The sequence below is a fragment of the Magnolia sinica genome, chromosome 5, assembly GCF_029962835.1.
Source record: "Magnolia sinica isolate HGM2019 chromosome 5, MsV1, whole genome shotgun sequence".
In the NCBI taxonomy this organism is placed as follows: Eukaryota; Viridiplantae; Streptophyta; class Magnoliopsida; order Magnoliales; family Magnoliaceae; genus Magnolia; species Magnolia sinica.
Window position 1 is genome coordinate 52,434,940 of NC_080577.1, and position 26,381 is coordinate 52,461,320.

General features: G+C 38.5%; 1 protein-coding gene across 2 annotated transcripts in view; it reads right to left on the reverse strand.

Moving 5' to 3' along the window:
- Positions 1-22,827: 22,827 nt before the first annotated feature.
- Positions 22,828-26,381, reverse strand: part of LOC131246042 (large ribosomal subunit protein uL18-like) — a 30,521-nt gene continuing 26,967 nt past the window's right edge. For both annotated transcript variants that reach the window (XM_058245911.1, XM_058245910.1), the window contains exons 9-10: positions 23,330-23,577; positions 22,828-23,229 (exon numbers count right to left, since the gene is read on the reverse strand). In XM_058245911.1, coding sequence (XP_058101894.1) covers positions 23,469-23,577 — 109 coding nt within the window. In that variant the 3' untranslated portion in view covers positions 22,828-23,229; positions 23,330-23,468. The remainder of the gene's footprint in view (positions 23,230-23,329; positions 23,578-26,381) is intronic.

The following is a 26,381-nucleotide window of genomic DNA, read 5'->3' on the forward strand; positions in this document are numbered from 1 at the left end:
GTGTGACCTTACCCAATTGAGTGAGGGGGCAATATCTAGGTTAAGTCTAACCGGCTTGAGGAATGGGTCCCCTATCGACGAGCCAGGCCCGATATTGGCAGGCGGATAGTAAGGTCTCTTCCACGTACCCAGTTGTGCACTCGGATAGGAGCGTCAAGCTGTCGTAGAGTGTAATAAACCCCGGTGATGATCCCAGAGATGAACCGTACTAATATGTGGACTTATTGAGTAGGAGTTGCATACTCATTCATTCATTCATTCACTATCCACTCGGGCTGGTGGTGCGTAATTATTTGTTACGTGTACCTTCGTAGTGGCCAGGATTTTAGTTAGGGTGCGTGACTAACTTGAGATCAGGAGCTTACCACGTTGAGTCTGACTATCCAAATTTAGTTATGGGACTGGTTTGGATAGAAGTCCTTTGTGGTGGACCCCATAGCCTGTGATACTACGTACTATCATCCCGACTTCACACTCCATCTTGGTCATTTCATTCGCATCGCATATTGCATTGCATCCACAGCACATAGTATTTGGCTTACTATCTCTGCATTTGCATAGCCGATCCCCATTACATACTCTGATATCGTATGACTCCTGGACTTGACAGTATTTCTGCTTACTCTGATATCGTATGATTCATGATCTTGCTTGTATTTCTGATATTGTATGATTATGGCATTGTATTGGATACTTAGCACTTACCTTACACACTCTTATACCACCCTCTAAGCTTTCTATAAGCTTATGTATGATAGATGCGTGCAAGTAGCATTAGGTTGCAGCAATGTTGAGCTTGGAGCGTGCAACTGACTTCTGGAGCTTTGATTTTCAACATATGTATTTTCCTTTTAGCATTGTATTCAAATGTTCATATTAGTGGATATGTGATGATGATGTTGCCTTTATGATTTGGGTATACTTGTGGTTATGCTTCTTATGAGACAAATGTACGTTGAAAAATCCTCCTTGTAGGATCCCCAGATCGGAACCTGGCGTATGGATGCTGGGAGCCGAGAATGGGGTACTATGGAGGCTATAGGCACCGGATTCGGTAATTGAAAATTTTGTAAGCCCGATTTCTGGGTTTGGGGCGTGACAGAAGTTGGTATCAGAGCATAACTTGGGAATACCTAAAGATAACATCACATATCTACTGATAACTACCCTTCACTCTATGATTGTTGAGAACTTAGAATGGTTAGATCCCTGAGTTCGAATAACTTAGAGATTTTCTGATATAGCTCCCTACCATTGAGATTATGAGATTGCATGGTATTCTAGTTTTGATCATTTTTAATCTGAAATCCTAGGTTCAGTGAGGTCATCGTAGTGTTGATGAGGCGTCTTGGGAGCAAGAGGCTAAGATTCGTGGGTTTTGTCCCCATCTCTTAGGTGTTTGACTATGTTGGGATGTTGTGTTCTAATAGGATTTCCCTCCCTTGGTGAGCTCTGTATTGGTGGTATTATATTTTAAATTTTGATGATGAAATTTTTATTAGGAGGGAAGAGTTGTAAGACCCATATCCTATCCTGTATTGTTCCGTAGGCTTCCGCAATCCTCCAAGTCGAATTTTGGTGACCCGCGACGTGTAGACTGCATTTGCGCGCAACCCTGAGTCGTGTCCCGTATTCCACAGTCGGCTTGACCCAAGACTTATACCCTAGCGATAGCGCCATCGTCGTGGTTCCGATGCCGTGTCTCTTGCGCTGAGGCGATACCCGGGCCAGAAGATGTGGGCCCGCGTTCAGTTCGAGGAAAACGCCCAACAGTTACAAAACCCAAAAGAGAACATGTCAAATCAATCCCATCAATCATGTCAAGTACAACCACCCCTCCCCTAAAGTCAACTCTCTTACAAACCCATCCCTTACATGTCAAGTACACATCACCCATCACTCACACCTATCCCTCTCTCTCTCTCTTTACATGTCATCCTCTCTCTCTCTCTTCACACTTTCCAAGTAACAAAGGAGAGGGAAAAAAAGTGGATGTCCAAGCCATCCCAAGTGAGAAAAGTGAGTGTTGTGTGGCCCACTTTCCATCCCAAAATCCTTCATCCTAGCCATTCATTTCTCATCACCTTCCATCAAAGAGGGACACAAGAAGATTGAGATTCCATCGGACTAAGAAGATCGAATGGTGGGTGTTTCTATAGGCCTAGATTTCATGTTTTTATGATGGGCCAAGTGAGGCCTACCGATTGATGGTATGGATCTCATTTTGGACCCTAGATGTGGCCGATGGCTCACTATGATTCTCCTGATCATTCCATGATGGGGCCAATCTCCATGGACCCCATCATAATGTTTACTTTCTAGATTTAAAGAGGTCATCTAGACCTTTCATTGTGGTGGAGAGGTAATTTTCATCGTTGATTTTTTATCGGTGGGCCCACATGTAATGGGACCCACTTGATTTATGTTGTAATGCATGGAATGGAGGGCCCATAGTGTCGGGGTCCCTCAATTATCACGTCTCTCTCTCTCTCTCTCTCTCTCTCTCTCTCTCTCTCCCTCCCTCCCTTTTTCCCTTGATTGTTGGCCCCATGATGTATGCAATGTATCCATGTTTCCGCCTTCGTGGGACCCACTTGATGGACGTGTTGGATCTACACCGTCCAAACCATGTGGGCCCTACCCTTTGGTGATGGAAAACACAAGTATTAGATTTACGCAAATCAAGTGAGCCACGACCATGTAGGACCCACCTTGATATATATTCAGACCGTCTATCCAGTATCCCTAGACGCTGGACGTGTTTTTCGTAGAGTGTGAATAGACAATGGGGTGTACTTCCAACAACATAAAATAATACTATATATATCTATACAAGCTATTTGGGTGGGCCGCTCATACAGGCCCCACCTTGATGTATAAGTTTAATCCATGCCATCCATCCTATTTCCCAAGTCATTTTAGGCATTGAGTCAAAAAATGAAGCCAATCCGACTATCTGGCGGTCCATAGCATAGGAAACAGTGTTCTTTTACTGTTGAAATCCACCTAATGTTTCTACACACTGAAATACATTGAATATTGAGCTTGATGGGTCTGTCTTGAGCCCTGGAATCCAATGGCTAGGTCGGATTCCCCTGATGTAGACCCCACATGGGAAAAACCACAGGAAAACCATTTTTAAAAAAAAACACAAGTGTTAGCAGCAGGCGCTGCTGCTGTCCCGAGGACACGCAGCGTCCTGCTGCGCTACGTGTGAAAGTAAGCCAGGGACCATGGGTCCCATGCGTAGGCCACACCATGATGTGTGTGAACATCAATACCGTGCATTGGATGGGCCCCCTTCTGGGACCATGGGCCATCCTAAAATCAGCCATATGCAGGAGTCAGGTGGCCCACATGGCAAGAAACAGTGTGGATTGAACGTCTGCCATTGAAACCCTTTTGGGTTGCCACAGAAGTTTTGAATCCATTGAACATCGCATATTGCATTGCATCCACAGCACGTAGTATTTGGCTTACTATCTCCGCATTTGCATAGCTGATCCGCATTGCATACTTTGATATCGTATGACTCATGGATTTGACAGTATTTCTGCTTACTCTGATATCGTATGATTCATGATCTTGCTTGTATTTCCGATATTGTATGATTATGGCATTGTATTGGATACTTGGCACTTACCTAACACATACACCACCCTCTAAGCTTTCTATAAGCTTATGGATGATAGATGCGTGCAAGTGGCATTAGGTTGCAGCAGTGTTGAGCTTGGAGCGTGCAGCTGACTTCTGGAGCTTTCATTTTTGACATATGTATTTCCCTTTCATCATTATATTCAAATGTTTATATTAGTAGATATGTGATGATGATGTTGCCTTTATGATTTGGGTATAGTTGTGGTTATGCTTCTTATGAGACAAATGTACGTTGGAAAATCCTCCTTGTAGGATCCCAGGATCGAAACCTGTCGTATGGACATTGGGAGCCGAGAATGGGGTACTACAGAGGCTGTCGGCACCGGATTCGGTAACCAGGAATTTTGTGAGCCCAATTTTCAGGTTTGGGGCGTGACAACGCATGAGCATGGGCAAGCAAATGCTATAAACAACTACCAAAGGTCAGTTATGCAACTAATGGGAAACACGTACAATCCAAATTCGCGTAACCATCCTAATCTTAGTTGGAGGAATGGACCACAAATTAATGCACCCAATGCACCTCAAGGCGCTCCACAAAACAACTTCTTTGGGGCACCTAACAATACACCATATGTGCCCCCACCAAAGCGATCATCTTTGGAGGATGCATTGACCGCATTCATGAACTCTCAAGCTCAAATGAATCAGTCTCTAATCCAATCAAATCAGGAATTAAAAAGGTCATGTCTAGGATTGAGACTCAACTAAATATTAGGAAAAAAGGCACCCTTCCTTCTCAACCTGTACCAAACCCTAGAAATACACATTTCATTGGAGACTCAAATCCAAGCGAGCTACATCATGAACAAGTTAAGGCCATCATTACCTTGAAAAGTGGAAAAGAGGTCAATAACAAGATAATGCAACCAGTAGAAATACCGGAGGATGAGCCATTGTCTCAAGAGAATGATGAACCAGCTATGGTTCAAGAGCTGCAACAACAAAAGGATAAAGAGACCAATCACATGAGCCTCCAATTCTGTTCCCATCTAGACTTCGGAACCTGACTGTCCTCATGAAATGTCAAGAGGTGTTGGATGTGCTCCAAAAGGTTACTATCAATATTCCTCTGCTTAATGCCATTAGACAAATTCCATCATATGCCAAATATCTTAAAGACTTGTGCACTGTAAAGAAGAAATTAAATGTGCACAAGAAAGTCTTCCTCACTGAGAAAGTGAGGGCTATCATTTAGAAAAGGGTCGTACCTAAATACAAAGACTCAGAAAGTCCTACTATTCCTTGTATTATTGGGAATTTCTAAATTGAGCATACTTTGCTAGATTTTGGTGCAAGTGTTAACTTAGTACATTATTCGGTTTACCAACAAATGGGGTTAAGCGAGCTTAAATCGACCACAATTACACTCCAACTCGTTGACCACTCAATTAAGGTACCAAGAGGAATCTTAGAGAACGTGTTAGTCCAAGTGGAGCAATTCTACTTCCCTGTGGATTTTATTATACTAGACACTGAACCATGTATAAAAGCTAGTGCTCAAGTTCCCATTATTTTAGGCCGCCCATTCCTAGCAACTTCAAATGCAATCATCAATTGCAGGAATGGAATGATGAAGTTGTCTTTTGGTAACATGACCATAAAGCTAAATATTTTCAATCTATGTAAGCAACCCATAGACAATAATGAGATCCATGAGCTGAATTTTATGGACTGCTTGATAGAGGAAGAGGAATTGGAACCTAACCTATTTAAGGAATTGATTAAAGTCTTTAGGGACTTAAAAAATTCTGATTTAAAAAGGTGTTTGCTGAAATTTATGATGATAATGAGAGCACTACCACCCAGGACATTGGTATGTATCAATGGAAACCACATACTCAAATCCTATCTATCGAAGACTCGTGACCTCTGCCACCACCAACCAATTTTCGAAGGCTTGATTTAAAACCACTACCAAATCAGATTAAGTATGTATACTTAGGTGAAAATAAAACTTGTCCTATGGTGCTCTCTTCATTTTTAGATAAGGATCAAGAGATTAAATTGTTGAATGTTCTAAGGGACCATAAAGGAGCCTTGGGCTGGACCATTTCTAACATTAAGGGTATAAGCCCTTCCATATGTACCCATTGGATCCACCTCGATGAGGATGCCAAACCAATTAGATAACCTCAAAGGCGTCTCAATCCAAACATGATGAAAATTGTAAAAAAAATGAGGTGATCAAACTATTGGATGTGGGAATCATCTACGCAATATCCGATAGTGTTTGGGTGAGTCCAATTCAAGTAGTCCCAAAGAAATCTGGAATAACTATCATGTAAAATTCTAATAATGAACTCATACCAACACGTGTCACCACTAGTTGGCGTGTTTACATTGACTATAGAAAATTGAATACGATCACAAAGAAGGACCATTTCCCTCTACCATTCATTGATCAAGTTTTAGAGAGGATAGCAGGTCACTCCTTCTATAGTTTCCTTAATGGATATTCCGGATATAACCAAATAGAGATAGCCCTGGAAAACCAAGAGAAAATCATGTTCAATTGTCCATTTGGCACGTTTGCTTTCAAACGGATGCCATTTGGATTGTGTAACGCCCTACTAACTTTCCAACGGTGTATGTTAAGTATTTTTTTCAAATATGGTTGGAAAGTTTCTTAAGGTTTTTATGGATGACTTCTCTGTATTTGGGACTAGTTTTGAGGAATGCCTCAACAATTTATCTCTTGTCTTATCTAGGAGTAAAGAGAAGCACCTTATCTTAAATTGAGAGAAGTCTCATTTCATGGTTCAAAAGGGAATTGTTTTGGGCCACGTTATCTTCAAAAATGGAATCAAGGTAGATTGCTCAAAACTCGACATTATTGTTAATCTACCTATTCCCCGAACTGTTAGAAATATTAGATCACTTCTAGGGCACGCCGATTTCTATAAAAGATTCATCAAGGACTTTAGTGTCATTACTAGACCCTTGACTAATCTTCTTCAAAAAGATGTCCCATTTAAGTGGACAAATGAGTGTGCAAGTACCTTTAATAAAATTAAATCATTCCTTACCACTGCACCTATCATGCTTCCACCGAATTAGACACTTCCTTTTGAACTAATGTGCGATGCAAATGATTATGCCATAAGGGCTGTTTTGGGCCAAAGGAAAGATAAACAGCCCTACATTATTCATTATGCCGGCCCAAGTGAACTACTCAACAACTGAAAAAGAGTTACTTACAATAGTTTTTGCTTTGGATAAGTTTAGGTCCTACTTGCTAGGATCCAAAGTGGTCATTTTCATATACCACTCGGCTTTAAAATATTTGCTATCTAAGAAGGATGCAAAGCCGAGACTTTTGAGATGGATCCTCTTACTCCAAGAATTTGACTTAGAGATAAAGATAAGAAAGGAGTAAAGAACGTAGTGGTTGATCACTTTTTCAGATTGGTGTTAGATGATTCCACTGAAGAGATACATATCTAAGACACTTTTCCTGATGAACAATTATTTGCGATCTCCAAATTGCCTTGGTATGCGGATATAGTGAACTATCTTGTAATAAGAAAAATGACATATCATTGGAAGTCACAAGATAGGAAGCATGTTGAAACCGAGGTTAGGAACTTCTTCTGGGATGACCCGTATTTATATAAAAATGGGACTGATCAAATTTTTAAACGTTGTGTCCCAGAGGATGAAGTTCAGAGTGTTATTTCCTTTTGCCACATGGAAGCATGTGGTGGCCATTTTTCTGTTAAGAAAACCACTGCAAAAATCTTGCAGTATGATTTTTACTGACCCTCCATGTTTAAAGACACTCACGCTTTCTGTGTTGCTTGCGATAGATGTCAAAGATTAGGAAGAGTGTCCTGGCACAACATGAAGCCTTTATCCCCTATTATACCATTGGAAAGTTTTTATTGTTAGGGTATTGATTTTATGGGCCCATTTCAATCTTCTTTTGAATTTCTTTAAATATTGGTTAGTGTGTACTATATTTCCAAGTGGATTGAAGTAGTTCCAAGTAAGACTAATAACAAAAAAGTAGTCATACGATTCCTCAAGGAAAATATTTTTTCTAGATTTGGAACTCCAAAAGCCATCATTAGTGATGGCGGGTCTCACTTTTGTAATAGGACATTGAAGCTTTGATGAAGAAATATGGCATCAAGAATAAAGTGAGCACCCCATACCACCCACAAACGAGTGGGCAAGCTGAGATTTTTAATTGGAAAATCAAACACATTTTAGAGAAAAGTATAAGGCCGGATAGGAAGGATTGGTCCCTAAAACTATCTGACGTTTTATGGGCTTATAGGACTGCTTATAAGACCCCGATTGGAATGTCCCCATGCAAATTGGTGTATGGGAAGGCTTTGCCACTTGCCTATGGAATTGGAACATAGAACATACTAGGCAATAAAGAAATTATAAGTGCTATAGTTTATATCCCTGTCTGTTGTCAAATTTGTGGTGCCAAAATCACTATTATATATAACTTGCATAAGTGAAGCTCTCTCAAGGATCAACATTCATGAACAAGCTAAGCTCACAACAAGCAAAGCTCACAAGTACAAGGATCAATCTTGAATGCAAGAACTGCTCACAAGACAAGACTCAAGCTGCAAGACTTCAAGAAGAGTACAAGGCAGTTTGTAAAGAACTCAAGACACTTTCAAGATTGAGCTACATCAAGCTTTCAAGATTGAGCTACATCAAGATTTCAAGATTGAACTACATCAAGACTTCAAGGCTCATACTCCAAGGTCACTAGTTCCTAATGTTTCAATGTCCTTACTTCATGGTTGAGGTTTGACTAACCTTAGGTTAACCTTAGAAGTAGGTCACTTTGGATACATAAATCGAATGTTTATTTTACATAAGTTTGGTCTGTTCTTCGACTAGTCCTAGGCCTTCTTTGACTAGTCCTAGAGTTGCTTCGACCAGTCTAAGAAATTCCTCGATCAGTCGTTAGTTTGTTACAAATTTCGGATAAAATCTGTTAGGCTTCGACTAGTCCAGGAATCTGTTCGACCAGTCGAAGGAACAGTGTCGACTGCATTTTCGACCAGTCGAAAATCTTCAACTCAAAATCCAGCGATGTTTTTCAGGTTCTTCGACCAGTCAAAGGAGACCTTCGACCAGTTGACGGTGACCTACCACCAGTCGAAGGAGACCTTCGACCAGTCGTAGAACGGTCAAAGCTTATCGCGCCTGATTTTTCAAATATCTGTTATTGCTTCGACTAGTCGAAGAGCTCCTAGACCAGTCGAAGACGTGATCTGCTCACCTATAAATAGTGCACGAATCTCAGAAGAAATCATCGAATTAATTAATCCATTCAAGAAAATCTTCGTCGAACTTCTGAGAGATAATTCTGTGCTCCATCTAAGCTAAGTGTGCTTATTTAATATTCTCTTTCCTTAGCTTTATTTAATTGATTTTGTTTCTGCTATTCCAATCTAATTTGATAAGAGGAATTGTTATTCCCTTTCTTTGGAATCAAAATCAATTAAGGCAAGCCCTATTTGGTTTAATTTAAAATCTATTAGAATTAGAACCATTGTAATTGAGTACTGGACATTGAACATGGACATTCAATCGTCTACTCTGATTTGGTTCTACCGGGCTGCTACAACGAAGGAGATAATCAGGTATTTTACATTTAATTGTAAATTCCTTTCTGTTTTGGTTTCTTTCAAGATTTGCCAGAAAAATCTTGTTGTATTGGTTATCTGAGGAGAGCCAGGAAAACTCAGAAGTGGGTTTTTTTAATTGTGTAAGCCCACAGACAAAGACACAATTGTAAAGGTTTTGGGTGAACCTAGGAAAACCTATTTTGTTAGTGAACGCTAATATCCCCTGTGTGAGGATATTAGGAGTGGAGTAGCATTCTGTGTGGCTGTTGTTTAACAGTTAGTGAACACACAGGCGAACCACTACAATCCCTTGTGTTGTGGTTGAATGATTTATACTTCTAATCTTTAATTATTCTTTTGTGGGATGTATGTATGGTGGTGAATGTTGTAATCATTTAATTTAAGCATTGTGAGAATTTTGTAATAGTTTAGAATTTATTTTCTGCTATTCCTTTATCAGCTTGATATTCAATTTCCTTTAAAAGTTGTTCCAGCAAGGTTGCCCTGCCATTTTTATGGTGTATGGCTGTCCCTAGAACAATACATTTGTGATTACAATTTATTTTAATTTAGTTTGTATTTATTTCTGTATTCCTCTTCGGTTTGAGATTTGATACAAAGATCTTTCTAGAAATAAGGTTGTCCTACCATAAACTCTGGTTTTTGGTGTAAGGTTGTCCTTAGAACAACATTTGTATCAACCTCTCAAGATCTGAATTTTGAGTTTATTTTACTTTCTTGCATTGTGATTTATTTTGGCTATCATATTCTTTTTAATTCCGTTGTTATAAGTTTTATTTGGCATTGTCCTATTCACCCCCCCTCTAGGACATATAGCTAGGCCTTTTCAGAAATTAAACTTTGATATGGACCAAGCAAGTGGACAAAGGAAATTAGAATTGAATGAATTAGAGGAGCTGAGGAGAGACTCCTATGAAATTTCTAATATTTACAAAGAGAAGACGAAAGCTTTTCATGACAAAAACATCCTGAGGAAGAATTTTGAACCTCAGCAAAAGGTCCTATTGGACAATTTTCATCTCCAGTTCTTTTTGGAAAAGTTAAGATCAAGATGGACAAGCCCCTTCATGGGGCTGTTGAATTTGAGAATCCACGTAATGGCAATGTATACAAAGTTAATGGTCAGATATTGAAGACTTATGTGGAAAACTTTCATTTGGGAGAGGAGTCTGTCCCTCTTCATGAGCCAGAATATTCTGATTGATGCTCTTAGTCTGACGGAGCATTTGTGTAGGATTTGTATAATATTCTTTTTTTGTGACATTTAGCATATGCATTTCTTCCTGGCAAGTACTATCCACCATTTTTTTTATTTTTATTGTTCTCTGCATTACATGTATCATTACATTGGGGATAATGTAGATTTTAGGTTGGGGGGATAGTCATCCATGTGAGTTTTTTTTTAGGTTTTGAGTTTCTTTTCTAGGTTTATGGGAAAAAATTTCAACATTTTCAAAATAAAAATTTTGTACACAAGAATGTGAACATGATATTATGTGAATTCCAAAGGCAAAGTTAATACTTATTCTAGGTTGATAGTAGTCAGAATTCTGATAACTGAAAATTATAGACTTGAGTTCGATTATCTAATCACTAGTTTAAAGTGAGTTGTAATTTAATGTATTAAATTTACAATACACTCTAGCTAACTAAGTGAGGAATATGATATGTGAACTTGAATAATAAATTTTAATTCAAACAAGGTTGAATGAACTAGTACCATTGATATATGCTTTTTTTAAGAGAAAAAAAAAATTTAATGACCATAACAATCGTGTTAGTAATCCGGAGTAAGGATACTTAAGTATCTAGTATTGTTACCATTACAATTACGATACCTTAGGTTATGAAGCAAATCCAGTGGGAATCTTCATCTAAGGGTGGTATATAATAATGAAGATATGATGACAAAAGAAGAAAGGGCATGAAAGAAATGAGATAACTAGAGATTTCATATTCTTGGGATGATTGAAATGAGTTAAGATAAGGAACATGCACATTTCTCAAAGTTAGACTAATGTCACTAAGCACCTAAGTATATTGGATCATAACTATTTTAAATTTTAATTAGATCTCTGAACTCAAGGATGTAATGGATTAGGAAATTGAGATTTTAACTAACTTCAGACTTAGGACAAGTGTTGCTTTGTTTTGGAATTCATATGATGAATGGAGGCATAATTGTATAAATTTCTGAGTTTTAAACTATTTTTCATGTTTTCAATGTTTGTGGGTAACATTTCTGAAAACCCTCACGAGACTATAACTCATCCACTAGGGGAAACCTAAGGGTTTAAAGGCTTGTTGCATATGATAAATGCAATCGAGATTACCTGTGAAAGTGTAGTTAGAATTTTTGTTTTCGTTTTAATTTTTCTAGAATTACTTTTTATTCTTATTTTTATTTTTCTTCGCTTATTTTGCTCGGGACAAGAAAAATGCTGGTTGGGGGGTGTGTTAAAGGTTAAATATTGCATATTATCCCCCATTTATATCTTGGTTTTATGAACATGATAATGCTTAATGATCTATTTTACTCATGTTTGTGTTACAAGGTAAATTTAAGAGCTTGGATTGAAAATGGTGCTAAAAGCATGGATTTAATGCTCAAGAATCGCCAAGGCAAGGGATGGATCTTAGGAGACCAAGATTGAAGAATTCACATGCCAAATATTCAAGAAAACCAAGTGAGGAGTGAAGAGAATTAAAGATTTGAAGTGAAGAAAAGGAATCCTGAAATTGTCATGAAAAAGCATATTCTAAAACTCCATGTCATTTTGTGAAATTGTGCAGATTTAAGTCTATTTTGGTAAACTATGCAGAGTGAAGTCTATTTTTGCAAACTGTGTAAATTTGAGGCAGTAAATCAGTTTGAAGGAGGGAATTCTCCACTTATAAATAGGGCTTCTTAGGGCATTCCTAGGCATCATTTAAAACATTCAAGAGCAAGATTTAGGGTCTTTAGAGAGTTTTCAAATTTATTAAAGTTTTGTAAATTATTTTTTTCTTTTAGATCTTTTCTATTTGTATTTATTTCTTTCTTATCACTTTTCTATTTTACAATTTAATTATGTTTTTCTAGTTCCCTCTAGCCCAAGCTAGAAGGGAAACACATTGGTTTAATGATTTTATAAGTTATGATGATTGATTGTTTTCAATGATGAGAAGAATGGTGTATGCATGTTATCAATTATATAGGTTTAGGTTTTTTATCCTTATGTGAGATCCATATGTTTCCATCATATGAGATTTATATTGATGGATAGGCTTAACCTGGATTAGTTAGATTTCCTAGTTGGGAGATGTTCTCAACCTACTACATTTCTTTGATTCATTATCTCATGGATATTGAATACTTAAAATCACTGGCACTTGGGAATATATATATATATATATCAATGATGCTAATCCATGATTCTCTAATGTTTTATATCATTTATTAAAATATTTAAACAGTTTTATTTTCCGATTAGGCTGACCATAGTGCTCAGATCCTAGTTGTGTTATCAAAGTCATCATGACTTATGGAACATTAACCTATGTGTGGAACTTTGAAGCTTGGGTGTTATTTTCAAATTAATTGAATTCCATATATTCAAAACATTCAAAATCATTTTATTTGTTTAGTTTTCATTACTTAGTTAATTTTGCATTTGATTTTCTCATTCTCATAAATCATCTCCCTGTGGGATCGACCCTATATTCACAAGATATTCAAGATATATGCCAATAGAGGGTCCAATCACAAAGGCTATTCAAAATATACAAATAAAACAACTAGTCTAGTGTTGTAAGCTTGTGTGTGGAATATGTTTCCTATCAATCTTAAGCATTCATCTAATCATGCATAAATAATCAAGCATTCGAACTTAAATAAACATGACTAAATAGATGCACAAATGTCAATTCCAAACACAAGCATATATAGTGGTTCAGCTATTTGCCTACTCCACTCCCGGCATCCACACTCAATCCTATAGTGCACCGGATTTCACTATTAATGGTTTTAAAACAGGTTTACCAATAACCTTTACAATCCTACACTAAGGACACCAATTTATCTCTCTACAAGAGCAGAGGTCCTACACCTAGAACCCACGTTTAGGCCCACCGGCCAAGGTACCACATTAGGCACCTCCGTTTAAGCCCACCAGCCAAGGTCCCACACTAGGCACCTAATCGAGTTTGTTTATAGCAAACTCTTAGCCTCAATCCTACACGAGGATAGAGACTAAACTTTGGAATCTTGATAATGACACTTACTTGTCGGAATGAGTCCTCTTTTGTGTCTCATCTTGGGTCTGTTTGATCTTCGCACTCTCGTGCTCGAATCAGCTTCCCGGTGCTCCCCTGATCACGTAGCTTAGATTTTTCTGTTGGTTCAGCTTCACGATCAACAACTTTGTATAAGATATACCTATAAAGGTGACCAAGGTAATGGGAGTTTAGTTGAATCTCTTATCTAGGATAATGAGTGGATTCCTAAGAGATTCAACATATGGATGCTCTAGAGTATCAGAAAAATAAAGAATTTTTCTATTAGTTTAGTCTTTGTACTCTAGAGAAGGCACGAGTTCATGTTCTTCATTAATAGGAGCATTGAATGCTCATAGAAGTGAAGGATCACAATGAAGAGAACATGAAACTCATATGGATAGAGTCTATGTAGGGTAAGATAAACTAGGGATACACTAGAGACTCTAAAATGCCTTAATCCATAATTTTTGCAAGTTTCTACAAGCCGCTTTTATAGAGAAACAGTATCAATGGATAGAAAATGGCTAGTTTACGGTGCTACCGAAGCTTTGGTAGTATCGAATTGTCAATTAGTAGTACCGAATTAAATTCTCAAGTTGCGGAATGAAAAAAAAAAATCTCTCTTGATGACACTAAAATTTTTTCGTCGGTGGTACAGAATTAACTTTGAATTGTTGTTGGACTGTTTTGAGTGCTTTCGGTAACACCGAAAGTGCTATTCGGTGGCACCTTTTTCCTACCGAATGTGGACATATTTTCCTGTTTTAATTCCTTGTCCATTTAATCATTCATCAACTTGGAACTTGCTAAAGCCAAGACTAAAGGATAGAAAATATGAACTCGGAATTGGCTTTGAATAAATGACCTAAGTAAGTTTTCCTATTTAGGTTGGGATCATCTCTTTGCAAGGTCCTGATCATAAGAAGCTTCTTTAGATGCTGACTTTGTAGTTCGGGCTTCTGCTCCAGTTGTGTTATAGGTCTTCATTGGCAAAGGACACATCCGACTACTTGACACAACTAGTCACGTGATTGACAAACATATGTGCAAAAAACTACGCTAACAAATCGTTTAACCAAACCTCCTTCACTTAAGAGTAGTTGAGTGTTGTCACGAGCCCACTTGGGCATGAAACACTCAAAGCCCTCAAGTTCTAAAACTAAACCTAAGAAACTACATAATTAAGAAATCTAAAAGGGATGAGTTAGAAAGAGGTTACTAGATTATGAAAACTATGTTCATTTCTACAAAATAGAAAAACATATTAGTCCTAAAAATGCAGCGGAATAACAAATCATAACCCTAAATAAATTTCAAATCTAATCATTTTCAAAAAACGCAGCTGAAGTCCCCAGCAACGGTGCCAAAAACTTGTTAACAACCCCAAGTGTAAGGTCGCGATGTAGTAATAACTCGGTGAGACTGAGATTGTATCCTTAGGGACTTTACTTGTACAAATACTTGAAGCACCAATCTCATAATCATGTGGAGTTCATGCATCAACCATGCCTAAAGACGATGATGGATCATGAATTCTACAGATCACTTGATCCCAAAGAGAGACGAAGATATCAAAAACTCTCGGACCATCTACTGTAATTTCAGTCACAATAGATCATAGAAAACTACAAATATTCCTTCATTAAAACTATAAATCAATGACAGTTTAACATGAACTTAAATTAAAGTAAAATAAACATCAAAATAAACTACGAGTCTCACCTCTTAGCTTTAGCTAAGAGATTAGTTTACCATGGATATGATTAAACCAAAACTCTCAAAGGAAAACATGAAAAATAAATTAAGGAAGATGAAAAGAACTCCTTGGCAGCAACAAAACCCTTTGCTCTGCTCCTTTAACCCTAATTCATATCTTGAATATCTTAGAAAACTCATAGTTATAGCTTTTGATCGACCGACTTTGAAAACTGACTCAATTTATACAATCCGCGTATCTGTCGATGCCATCGAACAGGTCTTCGATGGAATCGAAGGTACCTTTCTAATTGAATTAAATTCTGTGCATTCGCACTGCGTATCATGTTGATGGCATTGGTAAGCTTTCGATGCCATCGAACTGTCATCGATGCCATCGAACAGATTTTTGATGTAATCGAAAAGTGTCCAGAACTGTCTAGCAAGTTAGTCCAAAACCCAAAAATTCTCGATGGTATCAAACTGTGGTCGATAGAATCGACTGTAAGTCTTCGATGGAATCGAGGGGTCTTCGATGGGATCGATATTTTCCCTCCTTTGTCCAGCAAGAAATCTGATTTTTCATTTAATCTCGATGTGATCGATCGCCCATCAATGGCATCGAACACTTACTTTGATGGAATCAAAGTGTGCTTGATGGCATCAACAATCTCTTTTCAGCACTTCTAGATTTCTGTACTTTATAACTTGGACTTTCTTTTTTCTCCACTTGGTTTTCTTGGATCTTGGGCCCTACAAGTCTTCAGTCTTGGTCTCCAAACATCCATCCTTGCCTTGGTAATCTTCGAGCATCTAATTGTACATTTTTAGCATCATTTTTTATTCAAGCTCTCGAAATCACCTTGCAAGAGAAACATGCATAAAATACAATGATTAAGAATTATCATGATCATAAAACCATGGTATAATGAGGGAAAATATGCAATATTTGAGTCTTAACAATCACGGCACTGGCCCTCCTCACTCGGTCATATTGACCGATGTCACCTTGTAGGTTCTGTTGTAGCCAACACTTAGCATTTTTTTTCTTTTTTTTTTGGTAATAATTGCTTGGCTGATAGGGGGTGTGAAAGTAGGGAGACGTGTGTGCCATTTTTAAGGATTTAGCATTTTTGTCACCACCCGTTACACTTTTCTTGGAATACAAATCGGCGTCATGCCCTTTCGATTATCCCAATTGCCACATGTCGTTACTTGTGGTCATTGAATGTCTCTAATGATGCTTATAAAATCATCATTCTTCTTCATTTTGCCACCTACATCTCCTCTGCTTCTACAACAAATCTCAAGCTTTCATGTCTTCTTCAATCTTCTGCTCGCAATCGCTACCCTTCTTAAGGAAATCCTCACTACAGGGATTGAGTATTTCTCGTAATCTTCCCTCCTTCATGAGTTTACCCTTTTGTTAAAGATGTTATAGAAGCATCAGAGGTTCTGATGAAACTACAGTGCATCAGGGATGCTTATTTCAAAGCCGAAATGGAGATACATGAGCATGTCGGTCTGATGAGGAAGTGGTCTTCTATTCATGCAGAATCCAAAGATCTCTCATCTTGATATGGTGCTTCATAGAGCCATCTCCTCAACTGGACTCATCAGCACCATTTCAACGAGTCCATGCTGCAATCACTTGAAGCCCAGTGCAACGAGCTAGCCGACGACCTCTTTGAGATTGCGCATCTCCATCCGAAAAGGGATCGGTCTAACACCCATGAGATTATGGCCTTCATTAATTCTCAATTCAACCTTTATCAAGCTCGACTGCAAGAAAGCAGTGCTCACAAGGAAGAAGACGATAGCGAGGTTGTCATAATCGACAGCCTCATCGATGAAGTGATAAGCTTCCTCGAGGCTTTTGATCGAGAGACCATCATGGAGGAGTAAGAAGGCACTGGCCGAAGAGGTTAAAGTGTCAATACTCAAGGAATTCTAAGAGATGCGGGTGGCTTATATCTGAATTGTTCAATCGGCCAGTTGTGCCTCCTTATTGCACACATTTTTTTATTCTTATGTATTTTGCACTGGCTGATGGCCTATATCCCTTCCCGTAATAATAAAATCTTTTTTTCAAATATGTCGTAAGGAGCTTATCGGTTTCCTTTGTATTACTTGGCCTACCCCTACACTATTTCCCATAAAGAGGGATAATGGGCCTTTAAGAATCGGCCATTGATTGAAGTTCTTGTAACTTTTCCATCCCTATCACGCAAGAGGTAGGATCAACCTTTAAGGACTTGAATGATAGCATAGGGCCCATGTAACATCCCGAAATTTCATGGCAAGAGTTTATACTCATTCTTGAGAAAACAGAGTGTTAATAATGTATAAAGTAGATGCTTTAAAATCGCACCCTTTTTTTTTCATTTATATCACATCCAGATAAATTTATGAAGGTAACATTCACAAGAATAAAATCAACTGTATTAATTATTTCATCAGAGTAACATAATTCAATAAATAATCAAATGTCTTCTCAATGGAAGCTTCTTACATTTATCGAGTTTGCAGCGGAAGTATGAAACTAAGTTATAAAACTATCTTTGTATCCCTTCAGTACAGTCTTCCATAGGAAGATAGTCATCTAAGTCTTCAATCTGTACATCACTTGCATCATCTATACGGTTGGAGAGGGTCAACACCTTACTCATAGTGATGGTATCCTTTAAGATTAACAATGATTTAAGAGATTTATAAAATTAACGTAAGGGTTCTGATACGTCACATACTCCACCACTACGAGAGATATTAGTATGCGCAAACAATCTACCATGTATATATGCCTAGCAAAGTATGTGCGGCTCATCATACGTAGTGATCACTATCATAATGTGGAAAACAGTTCATTGTATCCTGCTCGACCCGCACTCTCACTATACGGATATTCGCCGGCATGTCCCACGTTAACGTGGATTTATGCGAGCATCTCAAGGCGACACAATGACGCGATTGGAGGATTTATGTAACACGATGTGTTCATAGCTTTTATTTGATTCCCTTAATCTCAAACTCTGTCATTCTTATTCTAAAGAGAGTGAATACTACTCTTCTTTTTAAGATTTAAGAGAATTAACTTAAGTAGTCATTTTGGTTTAAACTTAATTAAAATTAATAGAACTCTTGACCTTTTCTATATGACTGAACATTGAACATTTGACATTCAAGAAAAGTAGTTCTTCGGCTACAGTTTGTTCTACAGTGAAGATAAGTATACCTTCAATTCTTATTTTTATTTTTCTGAGATAGCCAAAAAATCTTAGTGTAGTTTTGTCTGAGATAACCTAAAAATCTCAGTAAGGGTTTTATTTTTGATAGCCTGGTAAAATCACAACTGTATCAGGTTTTAAGGTGACCCTGAGAAAACCTTATTCATAGTGAAAGCCAAGATTACATAGAGAGTAATTTTGGGAGTTAAGTAGGAGTGTTTGTTTTAGAACAGTTGTTGACACACCGAACCACTATAATTCTCTGCGTTTGGGGTGAATGCTTTTATCTTTTATGTGGTGAATGATTGTATTTTCATTTCAGTTGAAGTGGTGAATGATTGTAATATTTAATTTTATTTGCTCGTGCAAAGTTTGGAATTTTGATTTTAAAAGTATTCGTGAAATAAGGTTGTTCTGCCTAAATTTTTTAGGTGAAGGTTGTCCTACGAATCAATTGAAATCAACGTTTCAATACTTAGCCAATTGAGATATCTGATTTATTTATTATTCAATATTTTATTTGATTATTTGGTATAGTCCTATCGCCGCCCCCCCCCTATCTTGTTCATTCTCGGTGCTTCCTCAATTGCATATTCTGAGGAAAAAGAAACATGTTGTCTTGCTACAAGGGGAATCGAGTTCTTCCACATCGCCCATCATTTAACTAAGCTTGGATGGTCTGGCTTGAAAATGGGATGGAAGGGTGAGTATCACGTTGTAATCAAATACCAAAGGTGACAATGATCTGAAAATAATTTTTGAACCTAGATAATGCCCTTTAAGTGTTTCCAAGCCGTGATGCTCATCGAAACTTATACCGGAATGTTCGGCACTCTCATTGTTGTTGAAGTTGCCTCTGCCTGCTTGAAAATGAGTGACGATAGGTCCAACACTTCGGTTGTTACCATTAGTTCCTCAATTAGGAGATACTCCCCTGAAAATCGCTCATCGTTAAGATAATCAGATAAATCGTCACAATCACCAATATTGCTTACGGTTCACGATTAGTTGTTCCTTCGATTGAGGAACCCTCTAGAATGGTCGCGACCGCACAGCCCTTGGCTGAGGTGTATTCTCGACCTCTGCTAATTGTCTTCTCATGGCCTCTTGATGTTGCTGCCACTGGCACTTTTGCGTTCAAGTCATTGCATTTGGGGCAGCGGGGAATTTGGGATGTATGACCCTTTTCCAGACTCTTCTCTGAGTCGATGGAGGCTTGACCATCCTTTGACTTAGAATTCTTTGCCAGAGCTGGCAGTCGAGGGGTGTGAACACTTTCCTCGGTCGATTAGTATCTATCCTATCAATCCTTCTTAGAGTTGCATGTTCGACTTAACCAGCAAGGTGGAACTTCCACATCCTGGGCCATTCTAACACATCGGTTGGATAGTAGTGAGGCTCAACTGTCACATTGCGTTGCTCTCGATTGTTCTGTATAACTTGTAGTTGTGGTGTAGGACTAGAATCGTCCCGATCTTATTTGTCACAGTGCACTATGGTAATGACCAAGACCAAGATCAACTCTCTACCTTGGTCAATCTAATCTCCACAGGTTCACTATAGCCATGTTGACATTCAGATTAGGTAGGAATGGACCAATATCTATCTGCATTGCTTCTTCTCCTTTTATGAGGAATTTCAACAGTTTGTGATCGATGTTGTCCTGAATGGCATTCCTAAACACAACGCACTTATTAGTGAAGTGAGAACGCATTTTGTGCCACTTACAATATTCGACCTTTTTAAATTCATTGGCCATGACTATTTTGTGATTACTGGGCACTTTGATGAACTTTCCTGCTAATAGTATCTTTAATATCTCATCGACGCGAGTGATATCAAAGGTGTATATCTTATGGGCCTTTTGTGTTATTGGCGCAATTGTTTCCACCTTGATCAGCACTAAACAAATGAGTGACTTTTTTATCACTACTTCAGGAATCACAACCTCATAGTTGGGGTCGTGATAATAAGTTTCGATTAACAAATCCTTTTGTCTAGCTCCTTCCTAGATAAGCTCCTCATACTTGGAAACTTTCATGGTTAAATCATATAAATCGGCAAACTCCATTCCAATGAATTTCTTTCGGAGTTTGTATTCCAGACTATCTTGCGCAAGTTGCACAAATTTAGCCTCAGCTTTTCGCTCTTTTGAACCAAGTAATGTAATTCTTGCAAGATTCCCTAGGTAACTATCGAAAACGTGCGAGATCAGACATAGTCATCTCTCTGTCCTTGAAAAAGAACTGGGCATGGAACTTCTCTTTAATCTCCTGCCAGGTATGAACTAAGTTTGGCAATAAGTTGGAGTACCAAGTAAAGGCCGATGTCGTCAATGAATGATCGAATAGTTGCAAATTGTGATATTCATTGTTAACTAGTTCACCACACTGCATAGTAAATCAACTTACGTGCTCGATCGTCGTTTGACCAAGGTCGCCCGAAAATAGAGAAAAAATCGGTTGATAATTCATCGGCAATAGGTGTTGTCGATTAATCCATTCAAGATAAGGTTTATGGTAGATCGTGATGGTATTTGCGGCCGATGACTTGGCTTATAACCTCTTGGACCATTTGCATGATCTAGTCATGATCTATTCGTTTTGGTTCAACCATAGGCGATGGATCAAGACATACCCGGTTATATCCCTCATAAAATAACTAATTTCTAAGAAAATGCTGGAAAGGTTGTTCCCCCGACATACCCTGATTCCGAATTTTAGGAATAAAATTTCTAACCTCCTGCTTTGGCAGCCTGAACTCGGTGTGCAATCGAGCATTCCGCCCCTCCTGCATTAGGACAGAAGGCGAGCTTCGTTGAAGGAGAAATATCAGTAGCGGTTGAGCCATGCTACAGACAAAACTTCCTTCGGCATTATACTATGTTGTCGTAGGTGATCTTTCGGTGATAATGGCTATCACTCGATGCATGGGCTCGATCTGGTTAGCCATTCATCAGTTCACAGTCTCAGTTTGAACATGAAACTGCTCGGCTTGAGCATGTACCAACTCTGCCTGAGCTCTTTCATATTCCTGAACGTGTTAAATACTCATTTGCACATCATGGAGTCCAACCGTTATCTCTTCAAGAGATGCAATCCAAGAGGTTAATGTCTCATCCTGGTTCGCAGGACTAAGCGTTGGACTATTATTTAGATTCAATGATTTGGGACCACTTGAACCGGCACTTCCTCGGTCAAAGGTAATGTGATTATATAAGGGTTCGTCCCCAAAATTTTAATTGCTTTTTCTATTCATATTTCCAATTGGTCAATTGGCAATATCACACTGACAAGTAAACCAAAAGCGAGTGTACCACCAAGCGTGCCAAACATGTGTTGTTGTTTTTTTTCCTTGCATGGCCGGTATTCAATGAATATTTCTAACAGCCAAGTATTTTTTTAGTGTTCCACCAGGCACGCCAAACTTGTGTTGTAGTTCGATTTCAAATTTGGTCACGTGATTAGTGCAGGCATGCCAGAGTTAAATGTGCAGATCAATTCAAACCAAACAACCACAACCCCAAGCACTAGGATAGGCAGATACATCGGAAATCAACATTATATGACCAAGTTCCAATAAGATTCGTTGCATATTTAGCCACTTGCATGTTGTTGCTTTAGATGATCAAGCAATAGACAAAGTGTGGGGTTCGTCCTCTGAAAATGAGTCACATCTCTACCTTCCGTATGAAAGAACTTTCTCTCTTCAATACAAATAAAAACAAAAAAAAAAAAAATTCTTGTAGTCAGTGGCGAAAAACAACTGCAGAACACTTCTCTGGATAGAAAACTTTCTTTGAAACTCAAAACTAAATCCAACATATGAGCATAGACTATAAGTACAATTAAAGCTAACGGCTATGGATTACACTAAGGAATATAAATGGCAGGTAAATGTAAAGAATTACACTATTAATTGCTTCAGCACAATAACTTTTCACTCAACAACTCTCTTAATGAATGATATGGCGTTGCTTGATAAACACCAATTGTATTGCCGCAAAATCCTCTTTACATGCTTCCGAGGATCTTCAAATACACCACACGCAACTCATTGGTCACACGCAACCTTTTTCCTGATTGACTTTGTATAAATGGTAAGAAATAGAGACGAATACCTGGCCTGCCATTAGCTACGAATATAGACTGGGATACACACCCCGAAGAGACGCACGGGTTGCCCATATCTAACATTTCTGTCTATAAGTCTGTCTCCATTATCTGATAACCGGAGCAAAAGTTTAGGCCCAGCACAAATACAACCGTAACAAATACAATAAATACAATGGCCCATAATTTCCAACATTCCACACCACCACCAGAGGCAGGCATATATTCCTTGAAACCCAGCAATTCAAACAACAAAAATGAAATAGTGGGACTCACTTGTCTAATATGAAAAATTACCGCATATTAAAATAACAAGAATACCATCAGGGCTTCAACATCCTCACCATTTACTGTATCAGCATCTTCTGACCGAGATTCAATTTAAGGTGACGGACAGGACAGCTTAGGATAAACCAGAGAATTCATTGCCTACAAATGGCACAAAATCACATAAAAACCAACAGTCTTATCTTTATCACACGCATGGCCCCACTTGGTGATTATGGTCAAGCTGGATGTCCTCCGGGTCATGACGACTGTGGACTCCAAGTGAAGAATGGCCCAGATTCCAACATGTGCCATGAATCACATGGCAATGCCATCGTCAAATGGTGAAAAAATAGTGCAACCATAACTTGGCCCCACAGAATAAGGAAGCAGCTGCAGCAGCAGCAACAACAGAAAATCCATCATATTCCCTCAAATATATATATATATATAATTAAAAATAAATAAATAAATAAAACAGATGCATTCTCACCCATCTAAACATCCAACGGAAACAGCTGACCACACAATTGAGGGTCCCAAATGTAGCAATTATCAAAAACTGCCTAAATGAGTGTACAGCACGGGTACCCAAATAAAAAAAAGACAACTGCCTAATTGAGTTGATTTTTTCACTCATCCTCATCATCATCATCATCCCGCCCAGCCGCATTCAGCACATTCAACCGCTCAATGAGCTTGGCCTTCCTCTCCTCGTATGTCAGCTTCTTCAAATTATACCTGCCACAAAGACAGAAGCATGTTTAATGAATTCTTTGCAATATAATCACAAAAACCAACAAAAGCATCAGAGCACATACACAAATAGCATGTTATAGACAGCAACAATAATGATGAATTTGGATAGCAGCTATATTAGTTGTAATGTTTCAATCTTAGATCCGATTGCACAGTGAAACTTCCATGTCCTAGGGGACTTGCAGATTGAATGGTGATGATGCTTAATTGAGATGGAAGTCGTCGTCGTCGTCGTCAAGGCTTGCCCAACTAATTGTGTTTGGCTAGATTTTGGTCTGTTGCACATTTGCCTCATCTTGTTACATACTGGTGATACTCCTCTCTCCCAATCCCCACCATATTAACTCTTTCAAGACCGCATCTCCTACTCTCACTACATTTCCCCAGCAATTGTCTATTAGGAAAATAGCTTCAGTGATAGACCTCCCTAGCACGAAATCAAACTAATTTTCTGATACATTCATCTCATGTGGCTCAATCACTCTTTCCAAAAGTTTCATAGTACAGTTCATGTGTTTTCAAACAATAGTTAGTGCAGCTCTGTTTTTTTTTTTTTTAACAACGAGAAAATTTTATAAAGAAAAATGCCAGAGGCAGAATATACAGAACAGAAAAACTATACAACAACCCAAATGCCCCTATAGGTCAGCCGAATTTGCCTGAAACCGAACTACAGCCTTCGAGGCCACTGTCCATTCTATTACATGCCGTTTCACTGTCTTAAAGACTTCCTCTACTTGCCCCACACGATTCCTGAAACATCCATTATATTCATTTCCCTCCATAGGAACCATAGACCAGCCACCATCAGAAGCAGCTCCATATGTCTCCTTTATTCTTATAAATAGGTAAAAAGGTATCTTTCCTCCAATATTCTGGCATTTTCTTCAATCTCAAAATCTTGTTGAACAACTTTATCAACCAAAATAACCTGATCTCCCATACACTTCCAATCCTCTATTAATACACCCAAGGGCCTTTCAAGTTTTCCATCTTTTCCAAAGCTTCTTTCATGTAAGATATCTAAATCCTACGATGGTATCTATGGACTCCAATGCTATTTGAATTAATGGTTCCTTATCTCTAATGCTCTCAGAGATATTTTCGTTTAGGGCCCGCTTGGATCTTAAGTAGTTTATCTTGGTTTTCCAACATCACATAAGTGTTTTTAAATCTCTACCATTAATCTCTCTTTTTTCTACTTATTCATCAGATAGGTATGTTTGGTAAATAGCGTATTTATCAACAAAAAAGTAGAAAAGTCTTGTTTGGTTTCCAACATCACATTAGTTTTTTTTTAAAGCTCACATTAGTTTTTTAAATCTCTTCCACTAATCTTTATCCTCTCTTTCCTCTCCCCAATTATTTTTTAAATATCTTCCAATTTGTACTTATTCATGAATCATGTGGGGTCCACCTTTAGCATCTATCGTCCATCATGTGGGGTCAACCTTTGATGTGGACCATTAACTGCGTTGGCACACCTTGGCCCTGCCTTCAATGTGAACCATCCATCATGTGGGGCCTACCTTCAATATGGACCATCCACCTTGCAAGCCCACTTTTGATAGGGGCTATCCATCTCATGGGGCCACCTTGGATGTGAGCTATCCATCATGTCGAGACATTGGATGTGGATCATCCATCATGTGCAGCCCACCTTTTATGTGGACCGTCCATCATGCCATACCCAACTTTGATGTGGGCCTCCATCATGTGGAGCCTACCTCAGATGTGGCCTCCATCACAAGGGGCCAACCTTTGATATGGATCGTCCATTACGTAGGGGTCACCTTTAATGTCCATCACCCATCATGTGGAGCCCACCTTTGATGTGGACCATCTATCATGTGGAGTCTGCCTTGGGATGTGAGTCATTCATTATTAGGGGTTGACCTTTGATGTGGACCATCCATTATGTGGGGCCCACCTTGATATGGGCCATCCATCATGTGAGGCCCAACTTCAACATCCACTACCCATCATGTAAAGCCCACCTTTGGGGTGGACTATCCATTGTGTGGGCCCCGCCTTCGAGGTGGGTCGTCCATCATGCAAAGCCTGCTTTGGATGTGGGTCATTATCATTAGTGACCAACCATTGATGTGGACCGTCCATTATGTGGGCCCACCTTGATGTGGGTCATCCATCACGTGAGGCCCACCACAATGTTAATGGTCCATCATGTGGAGCCCACCTTCAATGTCCATTGCTCATCATGTGGAGCCCACCTTTGATGTGGACTACCCATCATGTGGGCCCCACCTTCGATGCGGACAATCCATCATGCGGGGCACCTTTAATATGGAATGTCCATCACGTAGAGAGATGAGAAAGAGAGTAATAAAATAATAATAATAATAATAATAATAATAATAATAATAATAATAATCTTTATGGCTATGAGTTTAAGCTAATAAGCTACTTTTACAAAAGTTGGTTATCAAACCAACTTCTATTTTAAAAAATAGCTTATTTGCTGTCATAAGTATAATAATTAAACAAATAAATAAAGATACTTACGAGGATGTATCCAAATAAGCCCTCAATAAGTTCTGAAAATAGCTTCTTCACCTTTATTTGATCTCACCGTCTTTGACCAATACCCTCTTATCATCGCTCATAAGTCATAATGCATCTAACATGATCTAGGTCCTTACTCTTCCTCTTTCTCATTTTTGCAAATTTAAAGACATCTTTCTCACCTTCTTGTCCCAATCTATTGTAAAGATCATTGTAAGCCTTAAAGTTTAGCTTCACTTACTACTTTCTCAACAATCTTTTTG